Source organism: Python bivittatus, unplaced genomic scaffold, assembly GCF_059951505.1.
Source record: "Python bivittatus isolate LINGU-HERP-01145 unplaced genomic scaffold, Pbiv_v1 ctg000840_np1212, whole genome shotgun sequence".
In the NCBI taxonomy this organism is placed as follows: Eukaryota; Metazoa; Chordata; class Lepidosauria; order Squamata; family Pythonidae; genus Python; species Python bivittatus.
In genome coordinates, this window is record NW_028277113.1 from 39804972 (window position 1) to 39829610 (window position 24639).

The window sequence follows — 24639 nt, forward strand, 5'->3', positions numbered from 1 at the left end:
ACCACTTTTTATGGCATTTTGTATTATGTCATAAAATGTTTTATAATTTTTTATAATTTTTGTCATAAAATGTTTCATAAAATTTGTCAAATTTAAATTCACGGGAGTCATGGGTCCTAGATTTTGGACACATTCTGTAAGTTAGCCCATTTGAAGTACAGTGGGGCAAAAAAGTATTTAGTCAGCCACCAATTGTGCAAGTTCTCCCACTTAAAAAGATGAGAGAGGCCTGTAATTTTCATCATAGGTATACCTCAACTATGAGACACAAAATGGGGGAAAAAATCCAGAAAATCACATTGTCTGATTTTTAAAGAATTTATTTGCAAATCATGGTGGAAAATAAGTATTTGGTCAATATCAAAAGTTCGTCTCAATACTTTGTTATATATCCTTTGTTGGCAATAACAGAGGTCAAACGTTTCCTGTAAGTCTTCACAAGGTTTTCACACACTGTTGCTGGTATTTTGGCCCATTCCTCCATACAGATCTCCTCTAGAGCAGTGATGTTCTGGGGCTGTCGCTGGGCAACACGGACTTTCAACTCCCTCCAAAGGTTTTCCATGGGATTGAGATCTGGAGACTGGCTAGGCCACTCCAGGACCTTGAAATGCTTCTTACGAAGCCACTCCTTCGTTGCCCGGGCGGTGTGTTTGGGATCATTGTCATGCTGAAAGACCCAGCCACGTTTCATCTTCAATGCCCTTGCTGATGGAAGGAGGTGTTCACTCAAAATCTCACGATACATGGCCCCATTCATTCTTTCCTTTACACGGATCAGTCATCCTGGTCCCTTTGCAGAAAAACAGCCCCAAAGCATGATGTTTCCACCCCCATGCTTCACAGTAGGTATGGTGTTCTTTGGATGCAACTCAGCATTCTCCCTCCTCCAAACACAACGAGTTGAGTTTAGACCAAAACATTCTACTTTGGTTTCATCTGACCATATGACATTCTCCCAATCCTCTTCTGGACCATCCAAATGCTCTCTAGCAAACTTCAGACGGGCCCAGACATGTACTGGCTTAAGCAGGGGGACACATCTGGCACTGCAGGATTTGAGTCCCTGGCGGCGTAGTGTGTTACTGATGGTAGCCTTTGTTACTTTGGTCCCAGCTCTCTGCAGGTCATTCACTAGGTCCCCCCATGTGGTTCTGGGATTTTTGCTCACCGTTCTTGTGATCATTTTGACCCCACGGGGTGAGATCTTGCATGGAGCCCCAGATTGAGGGAGATTATCAGTGGTCTTGTATGTCTTCCATTTTCTAATTATTGCTCCCACAGTTGATTTCTTCACACCAAGCTGCTTGCCTATTGCAGATTCAGTCTTCCCAGCCTGGTGCAGGTCTACAATTTTGTTTCTGGTGTCCTTCAACAGCTCTTTGGTCTTGGCCACAGTGGAGTTTGGAGTGTGACTGTTTGAAGTTGTGGACAGGTGTCTTTTATACTGATAACAAGGTCAAACAGGTGCCATTACTACAGATAACGAGTGGAGGACAGAGGAGCCTCTTAAAGAAGTAGTTACAGGTCTGTGAGAGCCAGACATCTTGCTTGTTTGTAGGTGACCAAATACTTATTTTCCACCATGATTTGCAAATAAATTCTTTAAAAATCAGACAATGCGATTTTCTGGATTTTTTTTCTCATTTTGTCTCTCATAGTTGAGGTATACCTATGATGAAAATTACAGGCCTCTCTCATCTTTTTAAGTGGGAGAACTTGCACAATTGGTGGCTGACTAAATACTTTTTTGCCCCACTGTATCTTGGTTCAAAAATTGTTGGCCTTTGACACATGGTTTTTCCCAGTGAAAAGTTACCAACAGACATGAGTGTTTTAGTAGTATATATATAGATGAAGGATAAAAGGATTACACTAGATAGTTAGCTCTAAGTTATTTTGGAAAGAGTGAACTACTTCACACTTAAAATTTCCATGAAATTAACTGAAAAGTGAAACCAATGTATTCTTTTTTATATTCTTTGCATTTTTATTCCCATTCCCTTTCTCTCCCCTTTAGCACAGCTTAATGGACACACAACTACATTTCTCATGCTCAGTAGGAGGTGATATATTCTATATTCCTGCCCTGGGAAACTCTAGCTCCTCAAATACACCAACTATTCTCTTTTCATGTCCCATCATCTATCCCTCTGTTTTTGTAGAAACCAGTAACCAGAACTCTTCTTCCTGATTCAGAGCAGCATGGATGAGAGGTGTTTTCTTGACCCTTCCTTCAACCTTCACTGCTGAAAGCCTCTCTTTGACTGGAGCTACCAAGATATACATAATTTCAGATATCTTCCTCTTTCTGACAATGAAGCTTCTTTCAGTCTGGTAGCCTAAGAAGCCAGTCAGGGAGTCTGTCTCTATACCACCTCCCTTTATTACCCAACCCTGCTTCACCAAATCCCTCTACTCCTCAGAGTCAAAATTCCTGCCAACAGGAATTGCCAACTCCATGCTGTAGTTATTACAAATAAAATTTTCATCTATCAAAGTATCTCATGGAATTCATCAATGATGTCTTTAATCTCTTATTTTTAATTTGCAATTGGAAGCACTGGCCTGTTTTATTAGACAGAGGACACATTTCAGGTATAACAGTGGTTGGAGTTAAATACAAATTATATGCCAATAAATATTATGTCTCACTGAAAATTACATATTTTTATACCAGAATGTACTGAAATTGTGTTTGGTAATTTATCAGGATATTCAGTTAACTGGAAGAAGTTTCATATGCTTCTATAGGCTCTCATGTTTCTATGGAAATTTGTAATAACCAGGGTTTCAGTTGTTGCAGAATATCTGGAAAGGGTTAATCCAAGAAACTTTTTTTCCATTTTTTGTCATAAATATATCAAATTTACCTTGAAAATCAACATAAATAGTTAAAAATTACATTTATGCTAAAAGGCAAATGTTGTAAAACTTAACATTAACTCAAGATTAATATACCTACACAAAGATATACCTATGCTAATGTTTATAAATTACTATTCATATTGGATGTGTTTGTGTGATTCTAAGTTTTTTTTTTAAATACACAATTAAACAGTGTATCTAAGGTTATTAGTTATTTCTAAGAACTTTGAACTAAAAGTTGGACTGTCCCACATTAATAGATGCTTAAGGGTGTTAAAGAATATTAGGCATGTTTCTTAAGATGAGACTAATTGTCATCTAATTCAATAAAAATACTTTTCACATTTACTAAATATCCCAAAGAATGTTTAAAAGGAGTTGGCTGTCAACCTCCTTATGTCAGAAGTATAAAACAGGTGAAGAATGGCTTGATTCTAATAAACAAATGCATACATAAGATAGGTAGATAGGTAGACAGATAGATACCTGAGTTTGGATATTGTTTTTCTGCAGATATTGGCTCCAGGGATCAGGAATCTGTTCATCTGTTCCTCGATTAGACACACGAGAATTTATCTTAAGCAAGTAGCAACCCTGAGTCCCATATCTCTGCTTCATTTCTTCATATAATGAATCAGCTCTGAAAAAAGGTTACATATGGCCAAGAGAAAACTATAAAGTTTTGAAAGACTAACATAAGAATGACAGAGAGAACAGAGAGAAACTTAAGTGAGAATAAATTCATTAAATATAAGGAATACAACAATGATTAGCACAAAAAATGGTTCCTGGTTGAAGTAACAGGCAAAATTTGAGCTTTGCATTTTAAAACATAAAAGGGAAAAGATGAGAAAGGGTGATTATGTATTTCATTCTTGGATAATCACTCTTCCTTCTGCTATCAGATAGAGTATACCAAATTATAATTGCCACTTGAACAATTTTTTAGCTTCAATTTCTCTTAGAGACATCAATGAATTACATTTATGTTATTAAAAGAATAATATTTACTGGACACGAAATTACTTTATGTGAAATCCAAGATGGGTGCATAGTCAACAGTTAATGTTCCTTCATCAGAAAAACAAAATAAATGCAGCATAAATGGAGTCTAAAGACAACATTAGGCCATCCAAGCTGGACTCCTAGTTCATTCTCCCTCTAAGTAGCCAGAATGATGACAAGCATATTTTATATGGCATTGCTTGGAGTGGGGGTAGGGCCCTAACAAAGGAAAAACATCCTTTCCTTTTATACATTTTTATAACCCAATGTAGGATTATAAAAGGAGTCAGAAAAAGAAAGAAAAATTTACTCTTTTCAACCTTGTACAGGTCTCCTGTGCTGGAAGTTCTCCATGTTTAATATTATTTAATTTTTAGAAAATTCCATTATATACAGCAGTAGTTGAAAAGATTAAATAATGAACCATCAATCATTTTTACTTTCCAATTGTTTCATATAAGGTGATGGAGAATGGATCTGGACAAGCAACAACTGGGGGGATCATTTCAATCCACATTACTGATTTACCTTAACAACCAGACCAATTAGGTCTCTCTTTTAGGCTACCTTATGTTTTCATTTATTTTAAAGTGAATAAATGGACAAGCAGCTTGAAATTAATACTTCAGAAGCCTTATGAAGTATTAGTGATGCCTACTCACCTTTGTTCCTCTCCTATACTCACATCATGCAACAACACATAATATTTCAGTGTGTTTGGAATAAACCACTTTGGATAAGAATATTCATTACTATGTTGAATCCGATGTTGCTCTTGTGATAGCTTTAGAAACTGTTCCACAGGTTCAGATTCACTAGATGACACCACGAGCATACCTTACTTAATGTTAAGGTAGAATCATAACTGTAAAAGTTAACTAATGACTAATGCATATACTAAGCCCTTTGGAAGATGCTGGAGACAGTTGATCACTTTAGTGACAATGGCAAAGGCATCAATTCATACTGCACGGGAGAAGGCAATGGTAAACCACTCCTGTATTTTGACCAAGAAAACCACATGGATAAAAATATAAAATGACTGATGATACAGTACCAGAGAATGGGCCCCTCAGGTTGGACAGCACTCAATATGCTACTGAAGAAGAGCTGAGAATCTTTCAGAGTACTTCTGGTGTTTAGGATGTGGCTAGATTAAAGTCTTCATGACATCTAGTTGCTGATGATGCTATACAGGTAGTCCTCGCTTAATGACCATTTGTTCAGCGACCACTCAAAGTTACAATGGTGTTGAATGAATGGTAGTTATGGATGGTCCTTGAAGTTATGGCCATTGCAGCGTTCCCAGTGTCATGTGATCAAAATTCAGATGCTTGGCAGCCCACCTGCATTTATGATCGTAGTGTGTACTTCAACTCCCCCCACCCACCTATCTCTCCCATCTCTGTTCTTTTGGTCACCCTGCGCTCTGCTGCCTACCTCTGCCACTCTGAACAGCTGATCTTTGCCATCTTCTTCCTCCTGCTGCTGACAAGGCACACCTGGCTGAGGCAGCTGCTGGCCCTTCATGAGGCCTTGTGGGAGGAAGAAGATGGCAAAGGTCAGCTGGGGTGTCAGCAGAGTGCAGGGTGGCCAAAGGGGCAGAGATGGGGGAGAGACAGACAGGTTGGGGGAGCTGAAGTGGAGACAAGTGTGGCAGGGCAGGAGAAGCATGAGGTCCTTTCCTAACGATATGAACCTGGTCTAATGACCACAACCAGAACTGCCATCACTAAGCAGTGCAGTCACATGATGTTTAGCCTAACAACCGCATCGCTTCATGATGGAAATTCCAGTCTCAATTAAGGTCATTAAGTGAGGACTACCTGTACAGAAAAAAAAATTCCAAAGCTGCAAAGATACTAGGAACATGGAATGTAAGAAGCATGAACATGGGAAAACTCAAGACAATGAAAGGTGAAATGAAATAACTACAATTTGCAGGCATCAGCGAATTGAGATGGATTACGATTGGACATTTTCAGTCAGAAGATCACACCGTTTATTACTCAGGATATGAAAAACAAAGAAACGGTGTTGCTTTTATACTTAGGAAGGGTACAGCAAGAACAGTACTTGGCTACAATGCAATCAATGACTGAACAGTATCGATTAGACTTCGTGGACAACTCTTTAATACAATGATCATTCAAACTTATGCTCCAACCACCAATGCAGAAGAAGAGGAGGTTGATGAGTTTTATGATCAAATTTAGTTTGAAATCGACAGAACATGAAAGTAAGATGTGCTGTTTGTGATTGGAGACTGGAATGCCAAAGTTGGAAACATGAAAAAGGAAAATGTAATTGGATTGTATGGCCTAGGAAACCAAAATGAATCAGGAGACCAAGTTATCAATTTCTGCCACTCCAATGATTTCTTCATAGCTAACACTACCTTCAAACAACCAAAACAACACCTGTAAACATGGACACCACCAGATGGAGTATACAGAAATCAAATGTACTATATTACTGCTAAAAGGAGATGGAAGAACTCAATCATAGCATCAAAGACATGGCCAGGTGCTGACTGTGGAACAGATCATGAACTACTCATGTGCAAGTTCCAAGTTGAATTAAAGAAGAAGAGAGCCAGTCAGTTTCCAGGAAATGATATTGAACATATACTCACCATTTCCAAGGAGAACATCAAGAATTGCTTTGAAGTCCTAAACCTCACTGATAGAGAACCAGAGGAATTTTGTAATGAGCTTAAAGATGTTAAGGATGAATGTGAAAAGAGACTGCCAAAAGTGAAGAAAGAGAAGAAAACAAACTCTGGAAATTGCAAAGAGAAGAGAAACCAAAGCCAAGAAAGACAAAAATCTCAAAAAGAAACTTCACTAAGAGTTTCCAAGAGCTGTTAGAAGAGACAAGAAGCAGTATTGCAACAACATCTGTAAAGGAATCAAAGAGGGAAACAGACATGGAAAAACAAGGAAAGTTTTTCAAAAGTTCTCTGAACTCAGAAGGAAGTTCCAGTCTTGAAATGGTGGACAGCGAAGAAAACAAACCAAGGGATCATTGAACAAATCAACCCAGAATTCTCAGTACCGGCACAAATGCCAGGCTCAAATTATCCCACTTCAGACACATTATGCAAGACCTAGCTCTCTAGAAAAGGCTCTAATGCTGGGAAAGGTGGAAGGAAAGAGAAGAAGAGGATGACCAGCAGCAAGGTGGATGGACTCAGTTACAGCGGCAATGAATACACAGTTGGAAAACCTGAAAGACCAGGTTAGGGACAGATTGTCATGAAGAAAATCTATCTATGTGCTCGCTAGGAGTTGAAAACAACCTGATGGCACATAAGCAAGCAAGCAAGCACACTTAGAATTAAATGCCAGTAAGATTTTGGCTGAATGAAAGCTGGAATAAAAACTAGAATATACCCAAGAATTCTCACATAAGATTCTGTCATTTCAAGTCATGGCATTATTTCTATGTTACCTATAACTTTTGGAAACATAGGTTTAATCTTTCAATTAATTAAAAAATAAACAAATAGCTTCTAAGAATGTCAACCACAATATTAGCTTCAGTAAATAGGCTATAAAAACATAACAAATTACAGAAGTAAGATTTATAGTTTAACAAGAATCAAACTATAGACAAAGTGTGTCCATGAGTGAGGGAGAATACTCTCTCTCTCTCTCAAATTTGTCACTGCCCATCTCGCTAAAAAGGGACTTTGGGCAGTTTTAATTGACAGACTTTGTTTTTAATCATGTACTGAATAACATTCACCCTCAGATTAATCTTGATAGCAATATTGCCTTGGCAATGGTTAAGGAAACCTAGTTTTCTGCTGAAGAACCTATTGCTTTCACTGCCTTCTCTAAGACTGGGTGTGTTTGCCACTTTGCTACTCGCATAAAGAGCAGGGGGGTTGCACTGATTTCATCAGCTGGATTAGAGTTATACTCATGCCACTGTGAGACTAGGCTGAAGCTGCCATAACCTAAAGATGAAGCAGGCAAGGTAAGCAGAGAGGACAAAAGCCAGGAATCTTATCTGTGAGATCCCTTCAGAGAGGTAGATAAGAAGGAAGCAAGTCGTTAAGGAAAATTAAGGAAAAAACAAAGGACCTGAACCAGAAAGAGGAAGTTGGGCCTGAGCACATGGAGGCCCTCACCCCAATCCCATCAACTTGTCCTTTTGGGGATAAAAGGGGTCCCAAAGCCTGCCCACTCTGAGTCGTCTGAGTCGTCTTGGTCATCTGAGTCATCCAGACTTGGCGGCTTCCGTCCCTCTAGCTAGTGCCTGGCAGCCTAGTTGGGAAGGACGTGGGTAAGTGTGTGTGTGTATGAGGAAGAGCAAATGTACCTTGCAACCAGTAAAGTTTTGCTGTTACTTTAAATTCACTGGGTCTCCGTGTATTACAAAGAACCTCTTGTGCCTCAGTGTTCGGTTGGAAGTGATTTGTGTGTATCCCCAATTATTTCCCCGCTGTTGACCAGGGCTGTGTGTCTGTCTGCTCCAGCCACACCTATCTGGAAAACCCAGGTAGAAAGCAAGGGGGGCTGACAAGATCCGCGTGCCTCAACAGGCTGTGTGTGAGTGAGTGGCCATAAGCCGAACCTGGGAGCAGCGTGTGTAGCACCACTAGTTATTCATAAATTTGGTCCACTCTCATTTGAGATAATTGTCAGATTTCATCATACCTGTCTTATAAAACCCTCCAGGTATTCACCCAGCCTCCTTAATTAATTTTTAGCTTGGCTCAGTATTTTAGATATCTTAGACCTCTGTTGTTAGCTAGATATTTTAATATTCACTGTGATACTTCTGCTTTTTCACAGCAGTTTATTATTATCTTTCAACATTTCACAATTTGACTACCCAAAAACCTACTGCAAAGGAAGAACACTTGATTATATCCAGAAGTTTGGATCCAATATTTTATTATATATCCTGGGATTGATATGTCTAATCGCTATTTCATGTTTTCAAGTGCTATTTCCTCCTCTTTGGGTCACTTCCTCTTGAGTTATTCAAACTAGAGACACTGCAGGTCTGTCTGAAGCTAACTGTATCATGTCTTTCCATTTCTAAGGATACAGGCTACATAGTGGTTTAGGAACTCATGGTCTGATGCTGGCATAGACTGAAGAAAGCTCTCTCGATAAGCTTCAAACCATGGGGTGGTAGCTGAAATAAATGAGAAATTAAAGACATTATTAAGGGAGCAACCTACTTTGCTATAAAACCTTTCCTGCTACTTATGTATTATAAAATAAGGCTTGAGATAATATACCAAGTTAAACAATATTATCAGTTACTTAATTAGAAGAATTTTACAATCAGAGTTGTCAGTATGTCCCATAACCATGTACTAGAACTTCAGAAAGCTTTAAGAAGTTGCATCTATGCTTTTATATATAATTAGGGATATTTCCACTTATCTCTATGAAAGAAATTCAAATACAAAGTTAAATGTAACCTGAGAGTCTATGAGTTGTATTCTGACAGTCTGATTCTATGCATGCCTATTCAAAAATACAAGGTATTAAGTTCAATAAGAATTTACTTAAAGGTAGTCCTTGCTTAACGACTGCCCTGTTTAGCGGCTGTCTGAAGTTATGACGCTAAAAAAGTAACTTTACGACTGGTCCTCGTATTACAACCACTGCAGCATCCTGCAGTCATGTGATCGCCATATGCGCACTTCACAGCCTGCTTCCAACAAGCAGAGTCAATGGAGAAGCTGGCAGTAAAATTGCAAGTCGCAGTCATGTGATGTCTTGCTTACTTACAACTAAGGCAGAAGTGAGGTTGTAAGCCCGTTGCAGTCATGTGAAGTCTGGCTTAATGACTGTGTTGCTTAGCAACAGAATTGCTGGTCCCAATTGTGGTCATTAAGCAAGGACTACCTGTATTGCAATATACACAGGATTGCCACCTACATTCTATAAAGCCTTTAAAACTGGTAATATCTTTTTTTGTATTTTTAATTAAGTGAACCATAACAATTCTTAATATAAACTGTCTGATCATATGGTTATTTTAATTCATATTAGAAATATAGGAAGCAGTAATATGTATTTGCAGCTTTCCAAAAATGCAGTATCTTTTAAGAAGCTAGAATTCTAATTACAATAGTAGTTTTAACAATACAGATAGTCCTTGTTTAGCTATTAGCTCGTTTAATGACCATTCACAATTATGACAGTGATGAAGAAGTAACTTTACAACTAATCCTTGCATTTATGACCTTCGCAGGTCTATAAAGCACAGGAAAGCTGAAGATCATAAGCACAGTCACAGTTTCACTTGGCGACAGCTTCGCTTAATGATCAAGTTGCCGGTCCCAATTGTGGTCTCTAAACTAGGACTACCTGTATTAAAATCACTGGTCCAACAAGAAGAGAATTAAACATAAAGCATAAATTTAAAATTGTATGATACAATAATACAATCTTTCTTTCTTCCAGCACACCCATTTTTAAAGGCAGTACCATTATGTTGCACATAGTAATTAAAATGATTACATCATTGCAGTGCATCCTTCAAATTGATACACTTATTAAACAATGAACACTCCTCACATTCTTTAGACAAAGAAAGTAGAGAACAAAGACTGGAAATTGCAGATCAATTGCAGCAAATATTTGGCTGCAAGTTTCTAAATACCTGCTATCACAAGTCCAATTAAGAGCAGCAAATGTACTATTTCATCTTTTTGCTGACAAGGATAAGCACCTTCCAATAGGAGTCCACTTGCACCGAAATTTGGAAAAATCTAAGAACCTCAAGAAATGTTGCCCTTAAATATATCCAAACCTTAGCACGTGTGGAAAATTACAACAAAACAAATCTCCTTTTCAAAACCTTCATGTGAAGATTTCTTCCTATTTTAAGAAACTGTTTGAAATTGTTTTCCAGATATAGAGCACAATGACATCATTTCTCTCTATTTTCTATGTTAATTGGTTGATGTAAACTTCACTCTCTGTCCTGTTGCTGCTCAAGGATAGAAACTGAGAAACTGGGAAAAACATTAATTATACAATTTGAGCTCAAATTCAAAATTCCAGTTAGCACAGTAATCAGTAAATTGATCCAGAAATCAAAAGCCAAATTAATCCAAATTCTAAAGTTTTAGAGGACACAGACTGTACAGCAAAGATCACATTCTAGGCAAAAAAACACATCAGTACACTAGTTAATATCTGCCACATAAGCATGGTTCAAGGTGCACAAATAACCAGTTGCACAGATACTAGACCATGCATCCAGTAATATGCTACTTAAATCAGAGAGCTCTATACACTGTAATATAAACCTTTATTTTGCTCAAATTATTCTCCTTTCTATAACAATTACCCTTGCAAAGTTTCAAACACATACAGGTAGTTCTCACTTATCAACTGCAATTAGGACCACCAACTCCATCACTAAGTGGTGCAGTCATTAAGCACAATGACATATGACCACGCTGACTTACATCAGTTCAGGCTACAGTCATTAAGCAAATCACTGGTCATTAAACATGATGTCACATGACTGAGACTTCCTGCTGGCTTCCCTGTTGATTTTGCTTGTTGGAAGCTGGCAGTGATGGGTTCCAAATGGGGATCACATGACTGCGGGACGCTGTGACCATCGTAAATGCACCCTGGTTGCCAAGCGCCCAAATCGCAATCACATAACTGCAGGGAGTCATTGTAAGTCTTGTTTTTTAGCACCTTCATAAGTTCAAACGGTTGCTGAACAAGTGGTCAGTAAACAAAGACCACCTGTATTTCTCTCCAGAAGTACATTTAGAATGGAGAGGGAAGCATATTTAAAAAGCATTTGTTTCTACATTTGGTACAAGAAAGTCCTTTGCAATCTTTTCTACATTAACATAACTTTTCATGAACTCTCCTCTTACCCTTCCCTTTGATTAAAAGTTAATTGTTTTTTTCTGCTTGTTCACATGTTTTACAAAGATTAAAAGATGTTCATCTGAAAAAAACTGGGAAAAATAGAGGAAAGTAATAGTTAGGCATATTGTAACTGGACTGCAAAGCTCCAAAAAACAAACAAACAAACAAACAAAAACAGCAGATAGCAGAAAAAGGTTCAGAATCCTTTTTCAGAATCCTCTCTGCTGCCATTTAGTGGTTGTTGGGTTTTTGCAGCTCAATAATGTAAAAAATTTACTAAACTAATTTTCCAACCAGGCACTAGTGCAGACAGTGAATTGGATTTAATACTTCATTCTCCTAGCAAGAATATCATCTCAGTGGGATTCATACCATTTCTAGACAAAGTTTTAACTTACTATTGCATTTCAGAAAATGCCTCATAAGAAGTATATAAGAACCTTCATTCAGCTCTCCAAATGGTCCAACCACTTTTTTGGAGTTCCATTGTCTTGTCGAAGGCTTTCACTGCCGGAATACAATGACTGGTGTGGGTCTTCCGGGCTGTGTGGCCGTGTTCTGGAACACGGCCACACAGCCGGAAGACCCACACCAGCCATTCCATTGTCTTGTTCCCACATGTCCATTCCTATCACATAGTTGAATATCTTTTCCCCCTTGGATAGCATTATTTCAGAATGTTACATGATTCTTTCCAAGCTCCTATCTTGTTTTTCCATTATCACTATTCACTAAGCATAACATACAACTATCACCAAAACATGACTTCTTACTTTCATATGCAATAGCGACTTCTCAATGACACCAATTCATATTTTCTGACTACATTTTAAGACCTTTCATTCATAATCAGCATGTATTCACCAACTTTATTTCACAAGATCAGACCACCTTCAAATCTATTATATCCTTTCCACTTCACTTAGTTTCAGACATATACCCTATTTTTCTTTTCTTTTATTTATAAACTCATTTTTTTTACCATTTACTCCTCTTACATTCCAAGTTACAATCTTCCATATGCCATGGTTATCACCAGACTGGCCCAGAGAATTGAGATCCACTGTCCATCATTACTTGGGCCAATCAGTGCCTCACATACTTTTTAATCTGACAAATTCTACACTAGGTTAATCATACCTGTGACACACGATAATAGCAAGACAGTACCAGTCAATTTTAGTCAGTGTGTCACAAATGCAGCCAAACATGCTCACAGAATCTTGGCAAGCCAGAATCTTTAATCTAGAGGCTATCTTACAAACCAACATACTGCATCCCACCAATTAGGAGATAAATGCAATAAACTGACACACAGTCAGGATACACATTATCTAGTCCATACATTGTGTGTTAAAAGAGCCCAGGTGCAGGAGAAAAAGATAAAAAAAATTACAAAATCAGAATCCCAGAAAAGCTTTTAAGAAATATTTCTTCTGGCTACTTGCATAAAAGAAGAAAGGGTATCAACCGACTATTTAGAACAGAGGCAGCTGCAATCCCCCTATTTTCTCCAGTGCAAATTTCTTCTAGAAGGCAAGCAGCACACTAGGAGAGAGAATAATCTTCAGGAATGCGCCTCAAGTACTATTCCACAGATTCCAGTTGTAACACACAATTACATTCAAAGCAATTTCACTGTCCTTTTAAAGAGAAATAATATTGCCCTTTCCTGCAAAAAAATGCCCTAGGAAAAATCAGTTTTTTTTTTTTTTAAATACTCTCTTGCTGAAATACAACCAAATTCGGTGAAATACATAAGAATAAATCTATTACGCAGTAATAAAGGATCATTCATAAGTTATTTTAACAAGAAAATGAGCAGAAATTCACACAATTCCTGGAGCACTTCTAATACCATGTATCACATAGAAGTTATTTAAGATAAGAGAAAGGAAATAATATCTGAAAAAGCAGGTACTGTAAAAGTCAGCATGCACAATCAAATCAATCAGAAGTTGAAAATATGGTTTATGCACTTAATATTTCATGATTACAGTCAGCAATAGTATATGAATCAACTAGAGAAACATAGCCACCACCGATATTCCTCGAGGAAAAAAACAATTCTGAGAAAGCACTACACTATAATTGGGTTATAAGGAAATCTGGAAGCATTAAATAACAGAGGAACAGAAACAAGTCAGTTTAGAAAACCCACACCTATCACACAAAATACCTGAATAAAATGTGGATGTGTTCAGTCCCATCAGTGTGTCTTTCCAACTACTGTACCAAGGAACACTAGCTTTAACTGAGTGATCTGACAGAGAAAACATGGAATTATTACACTAAACAAATACAGTTTGAAATATCTTGCTCACCGTATTGTATTTCCTAGATTTTAAAATACACATAGCCAATATGTACATAGTTCAAACTGATATTTCTGGAATATTTCACACTTTCTCAACGCAACTTGAAAAATACGTTAACATACCGATTTACAGCATTTTGAAGTAAGTATCTTGTTAGAATAGAAATCTATGAAATGCAGCTAATTTTTAAGTTTATGCTGAGGCAAATGTAAATGAGTAAATGAATAACAAAGTTGTTATGGGCAATTGATATTTAATTGTTCTTTCTAAAAATTAAGGAAATTTAAATCATACTACTCTTAAGAGTTTGTACTACAACCAAGAACAGCAGTTGTCCCCTTAGGGAAAAAAAGGTCAGGCCTAAATACTAATCTGTCTGAATGAAAAACACACAGATCTCCCTTACCTGATAACAATTACAGCCTCGAGTCTTTTTCAGTATGACGCGACAAGCTTTGCACACCTGGATTGGGGGATTTTCTGCCATTCTTCTTTGCAACTCTAGCCACTCTGCCAGAAAGCCCAGATCAGTGGAGGGCTGCAGTGATGGTTGTCCCATCTCCACACAGGATCCCTGGAGCTCAGTCAGAATGACCATTGGGATCTTGGTCACCTCTCTTACTGAGGCTCTTCTCCCCCGATTGCTTAGTTTGGCCAGGTGACCAGCTCTTGGAAGAGTCCTGGTTGTGCCAAACTTATTCCATTTGAGAATTATGGAGGCCATTGTGCTCTTGGGAACCTTCAGTGCAGCAGAAATTTTTTTGTAGCCTTCCCCAGATCTGTGCCTTGCAATAATCCTGCCTCTGAGCTCTGCAGGTGGTTCCTTTGACCTCATGGCTTTTGCTCTGATACAGTATGCACTGTCAGCAGTGAGGCCTTCTATAGAGAGGTGTGTGCCTTTCCAAATAATGTCCAATCAATTTAATTTACCACAGGTGGACTCCAATCAAGGTGTAGAAACAGCTCAGCAACAATCAAGAGAAATGGGAGGCACCTGAGCTAAATTTCAAGTGTTGTTGCAGAGGGTCTGAATACTTATGCCAATGTGATATTTCAGTTTTTCCTTTTTAATAAATTTACAGACATTTCTAAAATTCTGTTTTCACTTTGTTATTATGGGGTACTGAGTGTAGATTAATAAGAAAAAAAATGAACGTGAACGATTGTAGTATCAGGCTGCAGCATAACAAAATTGAAAAAAGTGAAGGGGGTCTGAACACTTTCTGAATGCACTGTATGTAATACATACTGAAAATTTTGGTTGACTGATCCGGTTAAGTAAATTTAAACTATTAGTTTAGTTCAATAAATATACTATGACTTATTCCAGTTTAAGCATATTATTATCAAAAGGGCTAGTATGCAAAAATTTAGTTGAAATTTGCAAATCAATAGCCCAGGAAAAATTAAATTGCTACATTTGTATGCAAAGAAATCAGGATTTTGTACAGTGTTGATTTACTGTAAACCAAGCTATCCACTGGGACCTGCAATTAATTTTTGTTTCTTCCATTAATAGGAATGGCTTAAGTAATCTGAAATTATTTGTTTAATGCAGAGGTGCTTCTAGATGCTTTTGACCCATCAAACCCAAACAGCTTGGCAAATTGCAAGAGACTGTAAGAGTTAGTCCAGAAACATCAGGATGGTACCAAGTTACCTAGCCCTGACTTAGGAATTATTTGGAGGGAGGATCCTGGTTTATTGATCTCTTTACAAGACCAAATTCATTAACTTAGAGCAAACTCTTGAAGAGAATAAAGAAAAACAATGTCTTTATCTTAGTTGCATTCCATTTATTAGTAATTAGGTTCTAAGGGATTTTAAAACTATAATAAAATCAAGTCAAAGTTCTCTCTTCAATAATATTTTTTTACTAGTTGGTAGCTGTTTTTCAAACAAAGAAAAGCAACATTATGCACAATGAATCATAAGTGTTTCTTGTGTTATACTGGGTCCCTTTTGGCTAGACGTTATCTCCAGAATCAGTTTTACTCAGGAAGATTCTTTGGTTTCACTGATATTTACGTTATTTTACATTACACACTAACGATATGAAAACTAAGAACAGGAGCAAGGAACTGATTACTACATGTTCTTACGATTGAAAAAAAGGTAATATTACAAGGATGGAAAGATACCAATTCGCCATCAGTTACACAATGATCCGGAGCACTTATCTCTTTTTCTATATTTGAACAATTGTACTTTGACCAGGAGTCTGTTAGAGTACCATTTAAAAATAAGGTCTGCTTATATCACTTATGTCCTTAATATCTGCTTTTTCTTCTTCTCAAGCAAACTTATTTAAATGTAAACAAATCATTTGTATGAATGTACACATGTATATGCGCAATAAGTATTCATGTAAGCTCTTTTTTCTCCTTTTGCAATTTTTTTTTAACTACTTCTCTATTAGGGTCTCTGAAGGATCCAGTTCTGGCCTTCAACCCTTCCTTTCAACACACTGCTCTTGGATGGCTTCAAATCCATGCCTTACAGTACTAGGACATTAAAGTACATAAAGGTACTTCAGAATATTTGTCTCCAACTCCTTAAACTAAACAAGTCTTTTCCCAGGCTATACTGCAGCTGTATACATACCAAACATCTTTTTGCCTTTGAGTCTGAGGTGCTGCCTGGTCCTATATGGTATCACCTTTACAAAGACAGCATCCAATTCATGTTCTCTCTTCACTTCAAGTTTTCATCTTGAACTGCTTCTGCAGTATTTCTGCTTGACTGGGCTTATTCACTCAGTAGATATATTTCACTGTTGCTTCCCAAACCTCTTTCCCCACATGCTTTCCTTATTTATTAATAATATTACCATCTCACTTTTAAATCTACACTTAATTGATTTTATCTTTGACTCCTTCCTTCCCTCCTTCCCTCCCTCCTTCCTTCCTTTTCAGGAATGGGATGTTTCTCCCTTTATAAAGTGCAAAAATACCTCTTTTTACTTTTTACTTTGACAGGAACTCCAGCCTACTGCAGTCTTTTTTCTCATCCTAGCCTCCTGAGGTTTATCCAGGAATATGCAGCCAAAATAATACATCTTGCTTAATGCACTGATCACATAACATTCTTGCCTTACATCCCTGCACTTGCTTCCTGCATATACCCTTCAAAGCTCACTATAATGTTGCTCAACCATACTTCCCATTTTAATATATCCTGGACACAATCTTGATTCCTTCCACTCTTGTATGATGCATCATCTCAGTGTCTTCAAATTCCTCCTCAATGCATGATTTATTTCTATGTGAATCATGTCCAATCCTTCATCAAAAACAGTTTTACCATTAAGCCTATCTACAAGAAACAGACTGATTTGTAAGTGTAAGCAACTGAAACAACTGTTTGCTTTCTTCTACTGAATGCTGGACTACAAACACTTTGAGGAAGAGAACTGTTCTCTTGTACTCTGAAAGTGTATATACTCAAGGTGCTACACGTAAATAATATAATAGTACTTTTGTTGTAATATATTCTTCACCTATATCAAGTATTAACTAGTCAAGAGGTATGCAAATATACAACTTTGTTCAAACACAAAAAGCCTGGGGTATAATTCAAGAAAAAGTCATTCGTTTATATACCACTGAGTTCAACACTATTTTTTTCAAACAAAAATATTCAGGATCAACCTATATGTTTTAACTACTTCAATGATACTGCATTCCTATTTATTTGTAAAACTACAATCTTAGTTAGACATGACTATTTTTTGCTGAATTTAGATATTTAGGAATTAAATCATCCAATAAACTAAAGCTCAAATATCAGTACTGAATCAGAACTACATAAATTCAATTATTTTATGCAAAGCGAGTTGAAAAACAGTAGTTAATTATATAAATTAGATTTCACAATCATGCAGATACAGAATAAAAATCTCAAGACATGTACAGGTAGCTCTGAATTAGTGAGGTTAATGAGTCCCACAAAATAGTCGCATTATTCCAATTCATACTATTCAAAGTGATATTTCTATGGAAAATATGGTAATTAGTTCCAGCTCAACAGAAAAAGGCAATGAAAATTTTTAAGTATAAATTTTTATATGTATATTAATGAAATATTACAGTAAAGGATAAAAAGAATATACTTTTAATTTAAATTTATAGTTAACAAAGTCACAGAGTAGATACAGAAAGCAAAATAAAAGCAAAAACATTCTACTGTAGATTCAGGCATTTCAACATCTCATCCTATTTTAGTGTTGCTATGACATGTTCATGTCATTCAATTACATCAAATTTTTGCTCTAATGTAAACTCTTCTTTTTAAAACTGGTACTGTTTTCCTGACGGAAGCTTCCTTTACTCCATTTTGCACACACAAAGATTAGCAGTATCTAAAAGCCCAAATGCAACTGCATATGCACTAGCCTTAATTGCACACGCACTAGCGTTGCATTAACTGAATTTTGGGGCATATTAAACACGATCTGGTATCAACTTACAATTCAGACTAAATCAAATATCGCATTATTCAAACTTGCACTAACTGTGACCTACCTGCACTGAAATGTAATACAATTCCATATACCTTTCACTGACAAAAAACTATTGGAATTTACGTACTAAAAACATATACCCTAAACTAAAGAATTTTTTTTTAAAGGAATGCAAAAAGGAAATAACAAAGTTTTAAGACAAAAAGAAGAGTCCAACAGAAAAATAGTAAAAGAGTAATCTTAAATCCTTTTACCATATTAAGAATATTTTAAGATAGAAATGTTTTTTTCTAAAATTCTTCTCTCCATTCCTGTTAAGGTTTCTTTTTTCCCCCAGTGTCACTTCCTTGCCTCTCTCAGTGATCTGAACTATAAGCTAGTGAACCTTACTATACAAAACTATCAAGATTAAAAAAGGGTTTCTTGCAAACTGAGCAAATTCCTGAGGACTTCACAAACATATCAGTGTAGCTTTTTTGGAAACACTTTTTTGGAAGTGGTTTGCAACTGCTTTCTTGGTACAGCTTTGATCCTGGAATTTCTAGTTAACTTTCATAAATACTAATCAGGTCTGATCCTGCTTGGCTTCTCAAGATCAGCCAATCTGAATTTGAAGGAGGCTTAAAAACAGAGGAATGTAATTATTTCATAGTACAGTCAGAATTCAGGGCTAATAGACTACCTCTCTTCCTCTACATTACTAACAGATACTCTATTCAGGCAATACTTGGGGCTGAGTCCTGCCCCTCTACATCTCCTTACTAAAGGAAGACAAATAAGTGAAGAGCAACAGAAGGAAAATATTGCCAATGATCAATGCTAGCTCTGAGGACTTTTCTGTACAAAGCAAGGTTTGGTCTAGATTATCTCTGAGATTGGTTCCAATTCTATAATTTCCTGAAAAAAAATACCGAGTGGATGAGGGGGCTAACAAGGGCTACCATTTGTGGCAATAGTAACAAGGTCCTCCCATATGAATAGCGTGAACACTTTTAACATTAAGCAGTGATATATTAGGAAAACATCATTCCAAATCTATGTGAATTTATGACCAGATCTTTCCCTGCTTTTGATAACTGAGACAAATAAGGTTTTTGATTAAGAAATGAAACTAAAACATTTTCAAACTCTAAATATGTAGCATACAAACTTTACTTACAATATTCATACTTTCGTAGAAGGAAACTGTGAGCACTTTTCCAACAAAGAAAATGTATGTGTGTGTAATCTGTATGTAATGTGTGTGTGTGTGTATAAAATATTTATTTTAAATGAATTATGACATTAATACATACAGGTTCTTTTTGTTACTTACCACTAATGTTGAGATCATAATCTCCTGCAGTAATCACATTAGCTAATAATCCTTCAGCAGGCTGACTAACAGTCACCACATCATTCAGAAGTTTTCGAATAGCTCCAGGCTGAGGTGGCTGAGTAATAATGTTGTTGACAGCTATTTTCAAGTTTTTGATTACATGAAGTTGGTTGTTAGGGTCTCTCATGTGCACTGAAATAAGAAAATAAACATGTTTAAACTAACATGTTCTGACGCTATATACCTATTCCTTAATTTGTTTTTCTCTCTCTGAACATGTTCCCCATGCCCCCAAACTATTCTACCCTCTGAAATTTATATGGGAAGTGCACCATTAGGAAAAACTAATTGCCAACTGGCTTCAACATTACTTATGCACAAACATAATTGGATACAGCTCCAAATGTTCAAAATATGAATAAAATTGTCTTAGACTACAACCAGAGGACTTCCTGAGATTTAATTCTTTTTATTACAAATTACAAATGCATATGTGAAAATGCTAAAGCTTATCCTTTTAAATAAAAAAAGAGTACACTGAGGTTCAAACAAAAATACATAATTTTATCTGTTTTCAGCAGAACATTTCTGCTGCTAAAAAAAACAAACCCAACTTAGCATAATTCAAATCAAGCCTTGCCTTCTTGCAACTCAGAAAATATCTCTTACATTATCATTTTGACTAGGTCATCCACCCACTCATAGTGATCTACAAGTTCCTTTTCTAAATTCACACCACTAGAAACTTGCCTTTGTTCTGGTTTTTTTTCCCCTCAATGTCTTACATTTCCAGACATATATTGCATTTGCTTTTGTTACAATACTTCCTAATATTAGACACATCAAAATAAGGCAAGCAATGTTTTCATTACATGGGACTGCTACTGAAAAAGAACCCAACTTCTTTCACAACCCAAGGGATAGGGACTCTCTCCCACCTCTCAGGATGTGCTCAGGCTGAATCTGAGCAGAAGAGACAGTCTGGTAACTATACATGTGCCAAAACATGTAGGGCTTTATAGGTAAAAATCAGCATCTTGAATTGTGCCCAGAGGCCTATTAGTAGCCAATGAAGCAGCCAAGAAATAGGTATAATATTACTAAACTGATACCTCCTTGTTAGGAGTTGAGCTACTGCAGCTCTACCAATTGCAGCTTTTGAGTTGTTTTCAAAGGCAGCCCCATGTAAAGTTTGCTTTATCATTTAAATAACTGGCATATTGTTATTACTAAGAAAAAATATTTTTTGTAAGGCAGTTTAAGGTTTATTGTGAGTTATTTTCCATACATCAGCAGAACCCAGCGTATGTCTCCGAGTTCATTATTAACACAACCATTCGGCTTTACCAGAAGATAGAAGTTGGCAGAAAACCCAGACGGGCAGCAGCTGCCTTACACAGCTGGCAAATTTCGGCGAAAGGTAAACAGTGGAAAGTCTCCCCGCTCACCTCCTGGCTCAAATGAAAGGCCTTAAAGGGCCCGGCAGCCTCCCACACGCCCAGCTGGCGAAGGTGCTAATAGTTGAACTCCCCTCCCTGCCATGTAAACAACCCAGTTCCTCTCCCGCCAAGCGACACCGACCTTCCGAAGTGAGGCGACAAAACGGCTTTACCAGCTCGCAGAAGCCCAGGTTGTTCTTGCGGGTGATTCTCTCTGCCTCCTCGCTACACAACGCGGCCACTAAAGGCACAAACGAGTCCTGGAGAAACTCCTGCACCGACTGCACTCGCTGGGCCATCTCTCCGACCGACAGAGCGGCCCACAGCACCAAGCTCTTGCGGAGGACCTGCCAGACGGCCTACCCGACTTGGCCCGCTCTTTTCTTTTCTCGTCGTCTCCCTCCGTGCTGGAGCCGAATCCGCGCCAATGAACACAAGATCCACCCCCCCTTCCAGCGCTAACAGCCTCGGCCTCAACTGTCTCCGTACCGGCCCCTCAGCGACCGCCCAAAACCGCCATATTGGTTCTGAAAAAGACAACTGGGTAAACTAGGCCGGCAACCTTTGCGGCTATCACGTGACGGGGGTGGACGGGAAGAAGTGAGAATCTTGTGGGGAGGAAGAAACGGGGCGGGGACAGTCGCTTGACGTGGGTCGTGCGTGCCACGTTCCTTGCCGCGGTAGAAAGAGCTGACTGAAGCAGGGACAAGCAGAACGGTGTGAAGTGCTGGCGGGTTGGCAGCATTTCTCCCATTAGAATAGGGCGAGGGAGGAAAACGAAGTTTTGTTACAGGACAACAGCTTTAATGCTTGTCACTTGACAGAGGCTATTCTAGGGATGGGATGCAGGAGAGGAGAAGAGCGGGGGTAGTTAACTAGGTGACCCACAAACTTTGTTCGATTTATAGCCAGACGTGTACGTATGCTCAAGGCGGATTGCCTAGCGCTTTTTTCAGTTTTTCTCACAATAACTTTAGATAGTGACTGGTCCAAAGTCATTCCAGCTGTCGTGGTTGAACGTGGATTACCTAGTCCGCATCCAATACTTTATCCATACAACAACGGTATAGACTTCCAAATCTGTTTCTCCCCGACTGTTCTTTTTTTTTTTTTACGTTTGCCTGGCCCACTGAACCACAAATTAGCCAACCATGTTTTAGCCTCACGTTTTGTGTGAAATCTTTTGTTGTGAATCAGAAGCTTTTATGAACTGAGAAAATTTGGTCCACTGGATAACTTTGATTCAGTTAACCATGGGAAGGGTATAGGAGGTACATTGCATCTGTGCTGTGTGTGATTTTTAAATTGTTTTAAAGGCAGAAATGACTGATTATTAGTTGTTCTGGCTGAAAAGTGGATTAAAAGTGTTTCTAATAATGCCTCTTCGAATAAGCATGAGCAGTGGGTTTTCCTGCTTTTTTACTGGGAAACATAGTTTAAAGCAAAAAGTAAGCATACGATTGCAAAGTATTGTAGAAAAGCTGGTGTTCCCACTGCTATTGTAGCTTCTCTACTAACATTTCTGCAGATTAATCCAAACCCAATAAAGAATTCTGTGTCCCTTGCATATTGACAGCACCTGAGTCCATTTCTCTATCACTTCATTAGGTGATTTCAGAGAATTTAATGGTTAGCAGCTCTCCAAGGTTTCTTACTTTGAAGGCACAGAACAAGGATTCAATCTGTCCTTCTCCCTTACATGTATATTTCTGAGAAAGAGTTGTTCTATCCATCTCTTTCACCTACAGCCTAAAGTATGTATTATTTATACCATCAGACTCAAAAAAGTATTCCCAGCAGTTTGTCATAAAAATATGAAACTTATTAAAGAACCTAAAATCAAGACACAACACAAATATATAACAATATATTTGCTGCAGCAACTGCTCGTTCCCCAGAGTCCTCTGAAATAGCTCTGTCTTTAATAAACTTCTGAAAGGTCAACAATAAGATTGCTAGCCCAATTTGCAGAGGGAACCTATTCCAAAATTTGGAGGCTAAATCTGAAAAACATTCTCTGAGAGCCCTGTCCTCTTCAGTTCACATCCTTGGATGGGCGGGGAAATTAAAAGATGTTAATGACATGTGTACACTGGATGAGTTAGGCAGGTCACTTCTATATATAAGGTGATCCTGTAAGTAATTTGGTGCCAAAACAAATACAGATTTATAGGTCAAAACCAACACTTTGAATTGTACCTGAAAACCTATTGGCAACCAATTCACAGACCACGAAGCAGGTATTACACAACTGTATTGACTTTGTCTAATAAGTAGGCCACATTTTGTAACAATTACAGTTTCTGAGTAATCTGCTGAGGCAAACCCATGTAGAGTACATTGCAATACTACAAGCAGTGGTGATAATGCACGAGCCACTACTGTCAGGACCTCCTATTCCATGTGAGGGCTGAAATTGGCACACTACATAAATGGAGCAGGAGAAAGTCCTTTGGCCATAGCCTCCACCTACCTATCTAGTGGTAGCTGTGAGTCTAGGAAACCACCCAAATCACAGACCTGCTCTTTCAGGGGGAGCGTTACTCATTTAAGAGTTAGGACCAGATCCCTTCTGCACATACAGTAACTCAGTCTTAAGGGGTTTTTTTGTCCCATCCATATCCAAACAGCCTCTAAATACCAGTTCAAGACTGCATGGCATCTCCTGCTTGGCCCAGGTGGAAATGCATGGCTGACAATCAATATACCAATATTTTGTCAGTACAGACTAATAGATGACTTCTTCCAGTGACTTCATATAGATATTAAACAGCAGAAGGGAGAGGATCAAACTCTGCAGGATCCCATAAGTGAGGGCTCAGGGGGCTAACCTATCCTCCCCTGCTGCCATCAACTAGCACCACCTGCTCAGGTAGGAGTAGAACCACTAAAACAGTGCTCCCAATATCCAACACTTGCAGGGATACCACAGTCAATGGTATCAAAAGTTACTGAGCGGTTTAAGAGGACCACAAGAGGTACACTCTCCCAATCTATGTCTTGATTAATGTCAACAACCAAGCAACCAATACCATTTCTATATCTTGACCAGGTCTAAATCCAGATTAAAATAGATCTAGATAATCCATTTTCTCAAGTGTAGCATAGACTCCTAATAGTAGAGTTGTGGAACAACTATATACCTTGATTCTGAGTGGAGAGCAGCAGCCTTGGACAAGCCTCGGGTGAGCTCCAGTGCAGTGCAGTCCCTGTGTGGTGCGCCGAGCCTCCAGAGCGGAGAGCTTTGCTGGTCCCCAGCATGGCAAACCCCAAGGGGCACTGGTGCAGCGCGGCGAGCCTACTGAGCCCACCTAGTCTTGGAGCGGCAGAGAGAGCCCTCATGGACCTTGGTGTG

General features: G+C 38.1%; 1 protein-coding gene across 3 annotated transcripts in view; it reads right to left on the reverse strand.

The window, feature by feature from the left end:
• The window catches only part of TRAPPC8 (trafficking protein particle complex subunit 8), a 77886-nt gene extending 56053 nt beyond the window's left edge, over positions 1–21833 (reverse strand). For 2 of the 3 annotated variants that reach the window (XM_025173937.2, XM_007439427.4), the window contains exons 1-6: positions 21427–21833; positions 19843–20037; positions 13927–14010; positions 8938–9027; positions 4536–4710; positions 3355–3508 (exon numbers count right to left, since the gene is read on the reverse strand). In XM_025173937.2, the coding sequence (XP_025029705.1) occupies positions 3355–3508; positions 4536–4710; positions 8938–9027; positions 13927–14010; positions 19843–20037; positions 21427–21583 (855 nt within the window). In that variant the 5' untranslated portion in view covers positions 21584–21833. The remainder of the gene's footprint in view (positions 1–3354; positions 3509–4535; positions 4711–8937; positions 9028–13926; positions 14011–19842; positions 20038–21426) is intronic. The other variant, XM_007439428.4, reaches the window with a different exon arrangement.
• Between the last annotated feature and the right edge of the window lie 2806 nt (positions 21834–24639).